The sequence below is a fragment of the Calliphora vicina genome, chromosome 1, assembly GCF_958450345.1.
Source record: "Calliphora vicina chromosome 1, idCalVici1.1, whole genome shotgun sequence".
Lineage (NCBI taxonomy): Eukaryota > Metazoa > Arthropoda > Insecta > Diptera > Calliphoridae > Calliphora > Calliphora vicina.
In genome coordinates, this window is record NC_088780.1 from 159,885,343 (window position 1) to 159,899,872 (window position 14,530).

A 14,530-nucleotide genomic window follows, 5' to 3' on the forward strand; every position below is an offset into this window, starting at 1 on the left:
ACAATCAAACCCTTATATACTTAAACTCAAACTATTGCACAAATTTATATTTATATATTTAAAAGCTATTTAAACTCAAACCAATAAATATTCTTATTGACAATCTTATTCAATCATCTATAACAACTATTTATAGGCATTAAATCCAACTTAAACTTAAAGTGTTTCAATAACGTTTTTACTCAAATTTTTAATCTCTTAACAAATAATCAATCAGCTCTAAACAATCTACAGAATTTACATTACATTACATATAGTTATAGTTATAGATATTTTAGCAAATAAGTAATAAGAAATTATTTATAACTATAAAAGACCTAATCAAATAATCAATCAAAGTGTATAATATAAAACAATCAAGGCAACAATTTGTTTAATTAAAATAATTGCTAAATCAGAGAAAAATAAAAAAAAAACAAACATAAATACAATCAATTGGTCAAATTTTAAGGCCAAACAAAACCACCCATATTCAATCACATTTCACCACAAAAATTATTTTTGTTCCCCCAACCTCCTTCTAACGACAATTACTTCCTTCCTAACCTCTTAAATACCGCAATAATTTCGTTATAATACAACAACTACAACTAAAACAACATCATAAATAAACCTTAAATTAAAACAATTCCTATATATAATTGCAAACATTAAAAGTAAATTAAATTTGCCAAAAAAAAAAAATAAATAAAGGTATAATAAAAACAAATATTTTGTGTCAGTGCTTTTAAACGTTTTAAATAAAGGAAAATAAAAAAAAAACTAAAAAGAAATTTTGCAAGTTACAGTCAACTACAGCATCTAAAGTCAACTTCAGCTTCATCAAAAAAATAAAAAAAAGAGTTTAAACTAAATTTATAATGGTAAGAAGAAGTTTCTCTAAGTCTTCAAAATCCTAAGAACTTTATTTCCAAATATTATTGCAATTTAAGGGCTTTAGAAGTAAATATAATAAAACTTAATTCAGATTTCTTTTTTTTAGCTTTATAGTAAATGTATTTGAAACATTTTCAAAGGTTTTTCAAAACAAAGTGACAGCTGTCATTATCATCCGAATTTTTTGCAATAATTTTAAGAAAATCCTTTTCTAGTTTCTAGAGTTAGTTCAAATTAATTTATATTTTATAAAAAATTTTGAGATTTTACACAATCTTAATGAAATCATAACTAATTCCACATCAACAATTGATAGAAATATTGATTTATTCTATTGACGTTTATTATCAAATAAATATCATGGTATAAGCCAGACATTAATAAACAACTTATAAGTCATGTAGTTTGTATATTAGACGTTTCAAAGTGTGTTAATTTGAAATGAATTCTCATGATTTATATGGTCCTTCGAACCAAACTGTTAGTAAATCATATGTTCAATCATATTACCAGCAATTTATTACATTTGTATCATAGAAATAGAATAAAGATTTTCGGTTGTAATAACAGGTTGAAATATAAGTGGTCCGAGTACGTTAACACCGATTCGATCTTTCCGACTTATATGGAACACATGTAGCTGAGAGCACTGGTTTTTCACATACCTGGATTTTTAGAATTTAACAGTCTATGGCATTGGTCTCCAGCGGGCACCGTCTATGTGTGAGTTTCTTATATATGTGAAACCAGTGAAGGATATTTTCATTTGCGGCTTTAAATTTTCAAACGAAACAAAGTTTCCCATTCAAATGAAGAAAGTAATGGTTGAGTTTTTTCTCCGAAAAATGTGAATGTTTCGTAGAAGTCGGTGGAGCAAAAAAGAGGCGGGCATTTTACAGTTACAATCTTACCCCCAGTAACACGAAGGCTGGTTATGTGTTAATTAATAGTTATACTGACAGTTTTCATACAAAAATAATTTTAACCGACAATATAACTATTTGTTAAGGCATAACCAGACTTTGTGTTAATGGGGGTTAGAATAGTAATGTAAATTTATTTATTTACTCTAGCTTTTAAGCAATATAGTTAATGTATGAGAAATTTATAAAGAATTATGGTCATGATTATCAGTAATATTTTAACATGACAAAATTTAACGCTATAATTCTATATTTTCAAGAATTTCTTACTTAAGTAGATGGTCCTTCGAACCAAGCTGAAATTTAGAATTCTTTTAAATGCCAGCCTTATGACATAAATTAACATTGTTGTTTGATTTTTTATGAAGAATATGGAATATCATTCCATAGTTGAAACTCAAATCAGATCCTTCAAAGCTCAATTAAATTCTGATATAATTTTAGGATGGCGAATTTAAAAAAATTATATTCATTTCCAATTTAAAATATTTGAATAAAGAAATCTTAAATAATCAAACACTATTTTACTAAAATAATTCGATATTTGCAGCAACATATTTTCTGTCTAAACAAAGCCAAATATTTTAATATTTAACCGAAATATAAAAATTATTTATTAGGATGGTCTTACAGCGTGACTTCCTGCGAAAGTGAAACTTTACATATATTTCCTCTAAAACATAAATTATTAGTTGATGATTTTTTTTTTTTCAGAAAATGTTTCAAATACATTATTATAAGCTATTATTAATCAGGCCTTTTATTTAAAAACAAAATTAACTAAATATTTAAAACATTTTCAAACATAAATAAAAATTTTCTATTATAGAACAAATTTTCTGAATTTCTCAATAAATTTATAAGTAACTCACTCTTGGTTTTCTTTTGAAATGAGTTTATTGAAAATGTTAACTACTGCTACTTAGTAGACGATGAAAAAAGTACTGCTGTTATTCAACTTATTTAAATACTACTAACCTTTTTGTTTTTGGTTTACTTTAAAGTTTTATTGTTAATAAAATAACTAACTAACTACTTACTAACTTAACTAACTGTCTCTACTAAATGCTATAATGGTCTGGCTAAATATACAACTCTGCTCTAATCTACACTGCTCTACTTCTATTTTTTTAAAAATATTTTCACTCAAGCTCTTTTAAAATATTAAAATTTTCACCCACTTTGTAGTATATTTCACTGGTTCTCTATACTCTTTTTTTTAAGCTATTTAATACTAATCCTAGTTAATAACAATTTTGTTACTTTTTAACAATAAAAAAAAATGTTTTCCTTTTTGCTTTTTTTTAAATTTAAATATAATTTTTTATTAAATTGTTTAAAAGTTTATCTCAACTCAGCACTTTTAGGCATTTTAAAATGTTTTTAAATACACTATTTTTTTCATTCAAAATATAAACTATTTTATTAATATTTTTAAGTTTTTTTTCGAAACTTTGTTTTTATTAAATTATAATTTTATGTTACTATATAAAAATAATCACTACGTTTTTTACAATTATTAAAACATTAATATTTATTAAACAAATATATACACTACTAAACAATTTTGTAAAAACCAACCACAAACAGCAAATGCAGTTGTTACAAGCGGCACCAACACCAGCGCATCCTCATCATTTGCATATGACGCCACAAACGTATACAACGGCCACGTATCCAGCAACAGCTGCTGCTGCAGCAGCCGCTGCCACTATGCTGCATCAACAGCAACAGCAGCAGCAGCAACAACAACAGCAGCATCAATTTCAGATGCAACAATTCTATGCCCAGCAACAACAACAGCAGCAGCAGCAACAGGCTGCTGTGGCTCAACAACAGCAGCAACAACAACAGCAGCAGCAACAGTTGCAAATATTACAAACCTATATGCAGATGCAAGTGAACAATGCCACCTCACCCACTACGCCCACCAAATACAATTCGAATTTATTGGGTCAGGCGACTCAGCAGCAGCAACAGCCGGCCACGGCCGCTTTCTTTTCCACGACCGCCGCTACACCCTTGACGATTATACCCACCTGCAATGGCTCGGCAGCGGTGGCAGCTGCTATGTTTGCAGCAAATATGGCTGGTACGACTTCATCATCGTCGTCAACAACTACTCCATCCAATAATGTAAATAATAACATTAGTCTATCTGCAACTAGTTCTTCTCCAGCAGCAACTGCAGCGACTGGCGGGGCTTTCCTAAATGCTCTGGCTACAACAAACGCTTTTACGTCTATCAACACTAATGGCCACCACCATGCTTTGAAAAACTCTGGCCCTGGTCTCTTGGGTGGTGCTCCCAATGGCTTGCTACAAACCAACGACTTTAGCCACAAATATCATTTCACTAAAACACCCAATCAAGTGTCTAGTAAGTTGGGTGGCGGTTATGTTGGTATGCGTCCAGGTGCTGGTTTGCTGGGTAGTGCTCCTGGCTGTCCCACTATCGAGTTGGCCAATAAGACTTCGAAATTGTTATTGGCCACCTCACCAGTGGCCATGCACAGCCAGGCCACTTCTTTGGCTTCGAACTGCTCCAGCTCAAGTCGTTGCAGTTCTGCTTCTTCTGATTGTTCTATGCCATCGCCATCTTCATTACACCTATCTTCTCCTAAAAAGGTTTGTGTCTACTTTTCGCCTAGAGCAACAAAACAAAACAAAAAAACATAATTCAAATCTCAACCTTTAAAAAAATAATCCCAATTCCTAACCTTAAAAATCCCTAAAATCCTAAAGATCCTGTGGTAAATGTGAGATAAAAGAAAGAACTTGATTTCTTGTTTTATCTATCATTCATGGCTTTGAATGTTGTTCTCTTTAACTCTCTGTAGCTACTATTACTTTACTTTACTACACTCTCTTTCTCCCTCTCTCTCTATATGTATTTATCTAACTGTAAATAAGTAATTGCTGTAAAGTACTGAGTATAAAAGTAGTTGATCTATTAGTTAAATAGTTGTTTCTTTCTTCTCTCTCTCTCTCTCCCTCTCTCTCTGTGTGTGTTTTGTGTTTTGTTTTAAATTTAGTTAATTAGTTTATTAAATTCATAAATATCCTTTTTAATGTCTTGTTTTGAAACAATTCAATTAAGTATTTGTAACAATGTGTTTTCCTTAAGTTATTTTTCTTTTTTTTTTTCTATATGATTAAATTTAATTATTTCATTAAGAATTCCTGGATTATTTAATTATTTAAAACAAAATTGTTATTATAAGCATTTTTTTTGCTCTAAATACATTTTATGCCAATTCAATAATAACAGCCATTAAGGAAAATTATTTGCTAACATAAATAATAATATTGACCACAATTACCACTTTAACGACAAAAGTCTAATGGGAATCGGAGAGACACTTGATGATCCCTACCGCATTAAACAAATGACATCTTACAACATTTTATTTAAACCTTTAATAGTTTATCAATTGTTTTTAAATTCTCCCCAATGCAAATGTAACCATTATAAACATGTGACTGTATTCCCTTACCAAGGTGATTTTGCAACTTTGTAAGAGAATTGTGAAAAAAAAAACCACAGCAATTCTAGTGTACACCATCTATAGCTAGGCTAACCTGAAATTAATTGTGTGTGTATCTCAGATCCTTTATCTATAGTTTCATATTGTTTTCTGTGCGGTTTTTCCTGTAATAGTAGTAAACCCTATATTTAAATTTAATGAAGTAGGCGCCTATAAAATATTAAAACCAATTGTCCTCTCTCTCTCTCACACTCTCTGTATCTCTGAGTCGCCCTCTAGTATTGCAAACATACAAGTTTCTGCTATATCCTTCTATATTTCCTTCCTACGTTACCACCTTTGCAGCTAGCTTCATGCATATTTATTAGCTTTTTTATCGTATAGGGTCTAAATATGCCATGCCAACGCGCTTTTAAATTTTAAAATAAGTGCTTATCACTATTTTAGTTGTTGTTGTTGATGTTTTTGTTGCCCCTCATGCTTTGCTGCATTCCCTTAATGTGTTGTGTGTGATGGCTTTGAAAGATAACGGCCTGCGCTACACTGTTGTCCAGGTTAAATGTTTTAAAGAGGTGTTGAAACGTTGGGAAGTTTATTGTTGCTTATATGTTATATATGTTCAGTAGATTTGTCACAATTTGTGAAGTGATTTATGATCTTTCGAATGATTTTGAATTAAACCATATCTTAGGTCCTTCGAACCAAACTGAAATTTAAATATTTTCAATGTTATATGATTGTATAATCCTATTTCTGATATCTCATCAATTTTTCTTTTGCGCGTACATGGAGGCAACTGTGAACGTTACCAAATAAAATCACACTTTCTGAAACTCCAACCTTATTGTATGAATCATGGTATCGATTTACTCATGGTTGATTTGGATTTTCGATTTGTTGCTGAAGTGAAAAGGGACGTTGAAATTAACCCTCTAATGTCCAATCATACTCAAGGCACTCATCTCAAAAATGACAATAAATGCAAATATAACTGATTTTTGAATTTCAAAAACTCATATAATTATTTCAATTCAATTATTTTAAAAAGCTTTCAAAGTTTTTGAAATGAAATATCAGTTATATTTGCATTTATTTCCATTTTGCGATGAGTCGCTTGAGGTATGCTTAAGCATTAGAAGATTAAGAAGGTATGGTCCTTCGAACCACCTTAAAACTATGTTGCTTAATTCCGAACAAAATTAAAATCGCTACAATTTTTTTAATCTATGAAAGTTTGTTTATAACAAAACTAAATTCAATTATATAAACAGTTGTGATTTTTTACTAATCGACAAAATCTAACAAATACTGGGAAATTTGCAATATTCCAAAACTCATTCTTAATTAAAAAATGGCCTTATAAAATCCAAATTTTAGAGGAAACAGATTTATTGTGACATCCAAACTGTTCTAATCGAATTATTCGTTTGTAAACTTCGATTTAAGCGGTTATCTATCATTTAGTTGGTAGTTAACACCAAGATCAGTTGATTGGCAATCAATTTAGTCGTTCCTTATGCATATTGTTACGTTTTTATCTTTTAAAAAACGGTGGTTTATTTCCTCATTATTTTGAATGCATATAAAAGCAGTTTAGTAGTTTAAAATTGTAACAATTTTTTATTTATTTAAATTTATACAACAATTTAAATAGTCACTCTTTTTTAATATACACACTTACCTATATTAAATACTTGAAAATACAGTGGTAATACAGGCTAACAGCGCAATTTTCTGTTACTATGTATAAACACAGTACCATCTTCTAGTAGCTTCATGAATTATCTCTCTAGCGAACAAAACTAGAATGTTCTATTTCTAGAGCTTATAGCTCTAGCTTAAAAAAGTTAATGTTTTTATACTTATATACCCATACCCATACACAACACAATCATTATAAAGCAATGAAGTGATTGTGCAATTAAGCTTGAAGCACACATTACTCCAGCATGCAAAATAAATTTTTTACCAAAAATTGTGTGGAAAAGTTTGTAATGAATAATGATAAACAAAAACGAAAAATGATCAAAAAAAAACGTGTTAGCATGAAGAAATGGTTAGAAAACAAAGGAGAACTAGGACACACTAAACTTCTAAAAGAAGATGGTACATTTTTCTTCTCTGGAACATTCCTGATCTTCCAAAAATGGAGTTTATCGTAATACCACAACGAAGACTCCAAAACATCATCTGTTCCTGCAGTATTCGAAAAACGTTGATTTTTTTTACCATTCTTGCTCTTGGCCCACATCTTTCAATTGTTCTACCATTTTATTGTAGCATTGGTTTTTTAATTCATAGGCAAGGCATTTTTTTTATAAACTTCGAAAAATTCTCCCCAAAATATTTTTTTCTTTGGCATTCATATTTATTTTTTTTTTATTTTTTGATATTTATGTCTTGACGATTTAAATTTTATGATCTAATTTTACAACACACGATTCAATAATGCTGGTTCAATCAAAAAAATATCAAACTATTTTTGATAAAGCACCAGCAGGTGGTACAATCACACCACAAGCTCATACACGATCAATCAGCTGGCACAATCACTTGATTGAACAATCATGATGGTGTTGTGTATGGGCCCTATTACAAACAATGTTATTAATTGCGTGTTATAAACATTGTTGAAAAGCAGAAGTTTCGAGTTCTGGAAATGTTTATAAGATTAAATTTAAATTTTTAATGCTACTTTGTAACAATATCATATACATATGTGCGAAAATTTGGTATTGAAAAACAACCAAATAGGTTTATAAAGGGTGGAGATACTATCAAAAGGCCACGACTACTTCAAATTGATCAATATTTTTGGATATATCTCGGTTACAGTACTTAACATATATTTTACAGATCTTTCCAAGCAATTTCCTTTATGGATACACATCCTAATTTACTTACATTTTTAACAATATTTTGAAAATTCCTAGAAATGGTGTTTTTCTAGCAACAGGATACACCACAGACCCGCATATAATTGCATATAATTATTTTCCATTTTTTATAATAATAAAAAAAGAGGGGAATATTTGCTATAACCACTGACTGCCACCTCGGCCAGTTAAGTCCACATATGCCAGCCAGCCAGCCAGTCAGTCACTTAGTTACTCATTGAGTTGGTTTATTTATTTTTTGTATTCATTTGTTGTATTACACTTTATCCTTTTAATGTATTTATATACACCTTTTTGTATCGATTAGTGTTAATGTATTATTGCATATTTTATAAACAATTTTGTTTATTTCATTTCATTGGAATACAACAGAATTTTGTTAGTTTATATATTGAAAAAAAAAATCCGGGTTAAAAAAATAACAATTTCATTGCATTTTCAACGTTCATTAGAGCAACGATTATACATACTACTGAAAATATTGAATACAGACAAACATACTAACACATTTTTATAGAAAAAAAAGGTCTTGTTGGGGGTATATTAAATAATTGAACAAGTACTTTATGTGCAGTTAAAAGCTGTTAAAGTCTGTCTGTTTGTCTTGCTCCACCCACTCAAAAAATAAATTGGTCAATTTATGTGTCTTTATCGACACCATTGGCATTAGTAGTTGTTGTTGGAAAAAAGGGTCTAAGGAAAATTGTGTTGTTAGAAAAAAAAAATATATTTTTTTTAGTTTTTTTTTTTATCAATTGTTGTAACATTAACTTGGCTTTATTTGTCTCACCCCCTCTACTTTTTATAACTTGTAGAGTTTAGTTTTGTTGCTGGGGTTGTGTTCAATTTAAACAATTTATAAAATGAGTTTATTTCCTGGGGATTTGTTTTATTATTACATTTTTATTATTATTAGTTTTATTATTTTCAGTTTTAGTTTTTTTTTTAGTGTGACTTAATGGTGTGAGAATAAATGTTATTTTCTATAATTTATTCTATATGGTTATTATTTATTTTATGTTGTTGTTTTATTTAAGCGTCTAAAAGGATTAAATGATTTTTGCACATTAAACTATTTTGTTTATTATTTCTATAAATACTGTTTTTTTTCGGACATTTTTTATTTTTGTAGCTAAATATTATTTATTTTAATATTTAGAGTTTTAATGCAAAAATCTAATTAAAAATTATATAGAAATCATGTTTATAGAATTATATGGCTAAATTAATGTTGGATTTAATTAAGAATATTAGTGGCATATAAGCTTTAGAAGTAATAAAATTAATGAAAAGTTTCAAGTTCTTGCCTTTTGAAAACAATCTCAAAAGTACCAAAAGGAAGGACCATTTAGTTAACTTGATTTTAACCTCTCTTTTCTACTGCTTTAAATTTTTCAAAAATAAACTATGGTTTCTACTGTTTTTGGAATCACGTTTAAAAGATCCATCACAATATTTGTTTTATTGTAGTATTTAGGTAGACACATTTACACGCGTTTTTTCAATATTTCGCGGAATGGTTGGAAGGACCATAATCATCAGATTTTTAAAGCAATTTTTAAAAGTTGGGCTAAGTTGATGGAATGTTACGGTTTTATGTCTGGCTGCATATTCTGGGCCATATTTCAGCAGCGCACAGTAGATAGGACCCTTTTGCTATACTAAATAGAGATCATTGCCTTAGCGCCATGCATATTTGGCTTTGGCGTCGATTCGGCTGGTTGGCCGAGCTTCACATATGATATCTTATGCTTCTGGTTATTGTAATGGATCCAGCATTTAAGTTATACACCCAATATTATAATTATTTTACTTAAAATTTATAATTTGTGCTGGGTTCGAAGGACCATTAATTTTGTAGCTTAAAGGATGTAATTATAAATTTTTCTAAGATACTTTAAACAAAATTTCGAAGATTAATGTAATTAGTTTACATTTTTATTAAAAGAATGCATATTTTATATTGGTTCGAAGGACCAAAAACAAAATTTATTAATTTTGTTTCTTCTTAGTTATTTTTATTTATTGATGAGACAAAATTTAAACAATAATAATGTGTAGTAGAGAAAATTGATTTTAAAAAGCACCTAAAAATAAAATCTATAGTTTTCTATGATTCGAAGGACCAAAACTGAAAGGTTTTTTTGAAAACACCTTAAAATAAAAAGAAAATATCAAAGGTCACTATTTTTTAACTCAAATATCGTGTTTTTTATGGTTTGATAGTTGTATAAATTTAGTAATTAGAAAGTATTACAAATGTTACCAACAATTTGGTATAGGACTACTATTGTTCAACTGTTTGTTTTTGAAAAAAACTTCTATAAATATGTAAAATCTAATTTTGTATGTAAGAATAGTTTCCATTTACCATATATATTTTTTTTTGAAACCTTCAACACACACCTGCATATTACTTACGTATGCTGATTGAAATTCTCCAAAAAGAATTTATAACAAATATTTTTTCAACGTAAAATTCTATTGTTTTTTTAGCTACAAAAATCGGTTATGTTTTTTTTTTAGATGAAATAAAAATAAACAAATAGCAGCAATAGCTACATGAAGGGAAAAAACAACTACTAAATATTTATGTTATTGGTTTTTAATCCTTTTGCTAAATGTAGTAAACCTGAACTAACAACAACGCAAAAAATATTGTTAGTTTAGGTTTAATTGAATATTTTATTATTTTCTTTAACAATATTTTGAAAAATATAAATTCATAACATTTAGCACATAGTTTAGTTAGAGAGAAAACATTTAAATTAAATTTAAAACATACTTTTTTTGATGTTTGTATTTATGCGAAAGTACGAGTAGTAAGTTAAAGCCTGTTAATCCTTAAGATTTGTTTTACATTTATTTTGTGTTGTTGCATAAAACAAACAACTGCAGCAATAATAAAACTAAACTATATAAAAGAAAAAAAAACAAATATAATAATAAAAAATAATTGCAAAAAACTATAAAAAAGTGAAAAACGTACAAAAAAACACCCCAGCATTAAGCAACAGCCCAAGCAACAAAGAGTTTGAGTGTTGAGTTTCTACTAAAACTTTGTTGCTGTTGTTGTTTTGTTTTTTGTAGCTGTCTTATAAAAGTAATTTAAATTTTCTGCATCTCTAGCATTGCTCTAATATTATAACTTCCTTAGTTAGCTTGGCCAACATTTGCAATAACAACAACCAAAAAAAAGTCCTTCACACTGTAACGGCTACTCACACAAACAAACGAATACTCTTTCTGTGTTCAGGCAGTGCAATAAAAAACAATCTACAAGTTAAATTTAGTTTTATCCTTTATAGCTTTTCTTATATAATTTTATAACTTTTTAATTCGTTATTATTATTATTTTTTCTGTTTTCAATTCACTTTAGCCAAGGAAACTACTTTCCATGGTGACAATGTTTTTATTTCCGTTTCCTGGCTAAGTTTTGTGCCAGCAAAAAATTTTTTGTTATTCTGCAGATTTTTACTCGTTTCCATAATATTGATTTTGGCCTGCAACGGGAAAAAAAAAAATTGAAACACGTGATTTCTTTGACAGTCATTGTTACACAGATTTGAGGGTTTTTGTTATATTTCAAAAAAATTTAATAATAAGGACTTTCTTAGTCTAGCTGTCTGTCTGTATGTCACTTTTTCCATAATCATAATCTCTTTATCAATATTTCTATGTCGTGATATTACCCCTTTTTTTGTTATTATTTTTTTCCCAATCAATTCTCATTTTTATCTGTATGTTTTACTAATAATAAACATAAAATATATAACCGCCCCCCCTTCCCTTATTTTGTTTGTTTTTTTTTTATTATTGCTAGTATGTATTTTTCATATTTCGGCATATGTCCCTTGGGTTATATTATCTAATCGCTGGAATTGTATTATTTTGCCCGTTGAAATAGAAATTTATGTTATTGATTCTTTCCAAGTCTACTGCTATTCAAGTGAGTGAGGAAGGAGTTTGGGGTGTTTGAAACTGTCATTTTTGTCTGTATATTTTTTTTTGATTACATTTTAACGATAAACATATAAAAATATTTCTAATACAATTGTTGCTTAATGAATCCACTTAGTTGTAAAGCGATTTATTGTTATATTTTGGTGGTAGGTTCCTTTTATGGCAAGTATTTGAACATGCAACAAGTTTTTGGATTAAATTAAATGTTTTGTACATGATATGGGAATATTTAGTAAAAATGTTATTGATTTGAACAAAATCATGAAAGTCTGTCCCAAATTTGTATAAAATACTAGTTGATAGCATTTACTAATGTTAGTTCTTCACCTGCCTGTTCTTATTTATTTGCAAATAAAATATCTAAATTTGTACTGCATACTTTAGGGAGCTTTTTTATTACAGTTGGCTGGACTCAAAAAAAAAAAAATCCGAGATTTACCCTGAATTTTTGAATTTTTTTTCTTTACAAACCATCTCCTGAACATTTTGAATCGAATAAAAAAAAAATCAGCCAAATCGCTCCAGCCGTTCTCACGTGATGCCATTACATACATGGACCATTTCATTTTTATATATATAGATAGAAGATAGATAGATGTAGGAATATAGTTTTTTCAGAAATTAACTTTTTCAACCCAAATCAGTTAGAAATTAACACAAAGTCTACAATTTATATTAATTATTGGGTTTGAAGGACCATTACTTTCTAAAACATGGTTCGAAGGACCATTAAACGTTATAACCACAATTTTTCTATATTGAATCAATTACTCTGCCATCACCGTTAAGCACCAAAATGGGGCACAGGGTCATACATGTCAGTAGTTTTTCAGTTTCAGCCTGATATTTTCCAACAAGTTTAAATTTCTCACAATAATTTTGGCTCTTGATCCATTTAGCATTTTAAAATGCAATTATATTTAAGTTGTCTATTTTTTTTTTTAAAAAATATAACGAACATTTTTGCAATTCAAAAGTACTTGTGCCAGAATTTCATGCATTCTTAAAGCGACAATTTTATTTTAATTTGAATGTGTTTGAATTATCATTTCATATTAAAAAAGTAATTCCAACGACCATCAAACTAAAGCAATTAATACTTGGGTTCTGTAGTTAACTTTTGAATGTGGATGGGTAATTTCTATGAGAACATGGTTCGAAGGACCATTCATTTTATTTTGTGTTATAGATTAAACTCAGGTTTTGGGACAATTAAATATATTTAAAGATGTAAATTTTAACTTGAATGTATTTTGAGGATGAACTTCAAAATGTTCATCTATAGAAATGGTTCGAAGGACCAAATAATTAAGCCTTTATTTAACTTAATTTTTCTATTTCAGAAATGAACCCAAAACTGTTATGCTTAATGCACCATAACTAGTTTAAAATATGTTCTTATATTTTACTACCTTAATTTTTCAAATAACTTTTGAATACCCCTAATAATCTCAACATTTTAATAAACTCTTATAGGAAATCTTTATTTATGTTATTTATTTGCTTGTTTCTTCAACAAATCATGGCGTAAAAGTCATTGAGAAATGTTTTCTCATAAATCAAAAGTTTTCGTTGCGTAAAGACATGTCATTAAATTTATTAAAAACTTTTTCCATACAATTCTTTCCATTCCTTACGTCAATTTGTTTCGTCCTTTTTTTATTTCATTTTTTTTTCGAAAGCAGCAAAGCAAATATTTCTCAGCTAAACGGATTTCAATCAACAACAAGTTTAAGTTTGTTTTTCAATAATTTATTTTTCCCCATCTTGTTTATTTGATTTGATGATTTGATATCATGACTTTAAGTGATTTATTTTGAACTAAAAAAATATGATAAATAATGTAAAATAAGAAAAAGTCAACACCTTCCAACCTTTTTCTTGCGACTTCTTAAAATACTTATGACATTTGCACTATAAATTTATTGAAAAAAAATCGTTTTTTCCGACAATTTTAGTTCCTTTTAAAAGAAAGTTTATAGAATTGGTGTGGATATTGCCTTCAAAAACATTTACAAGTCAGTCACATTGTAATTAACACATGTATGCCACACAGTGACAGCTCTGTTGGGGGAAAACGGAACAGCACGCGCCCATTTAAAAAGTACACACTCACACTTATATGTGTAAGGAATTTTTAGTTTTTTTGGTTTCTTTTTCCAGTTACCAACATCGTTAAAATGTCTCTGGGTAAAGCGATACTAATGATGTCTTTGTGTTAGAGGGTGCGTTTTTGTATTTTATGCTGGTTTAACTAACGTTTATACAGTTGTACCTTGTTCTAAATATACTGCTGCTGCTGCTGTGTATGTTTCAGTTGTTGTTCGTTGTAAATGAACTGAATTTCCCGCTGGGCTTACACTTACACACTTAAGTTTTTGC

The 14,530-nt window shown here is 28.8% G+C and overlaps 1 protein-coding gene across 10 annotated transcripts in view; it reads left to right on the forward strand.

Annotated features, from left to right (window-relative positions):
* Positions 1-14,530, forward strand: part of heph (polypyrimidine tract-binding protein 1 heph) — a 381,579-nt gene that overhangs the window by 191,582 nt on the left and 175,467 nt on the right. Inside the window, exon 1 of one of the 10 annotated variants that reach the window (XM_065516413.1) lies at positions 766-863. The exons of the other annotated variants lie outside the window; for them this stretch is intronic. Coding sequence (XP_065372485.1) covers positions 861-863 — 3 coding nt within the window. The 5' untranslated portion in view covers positions 766-860. Of the gene's footprint in view, positions 1-765; positions 864-14,530 lie in introns of those variants that run through there. 10 annotated transcript variants of the gene reach the window in all.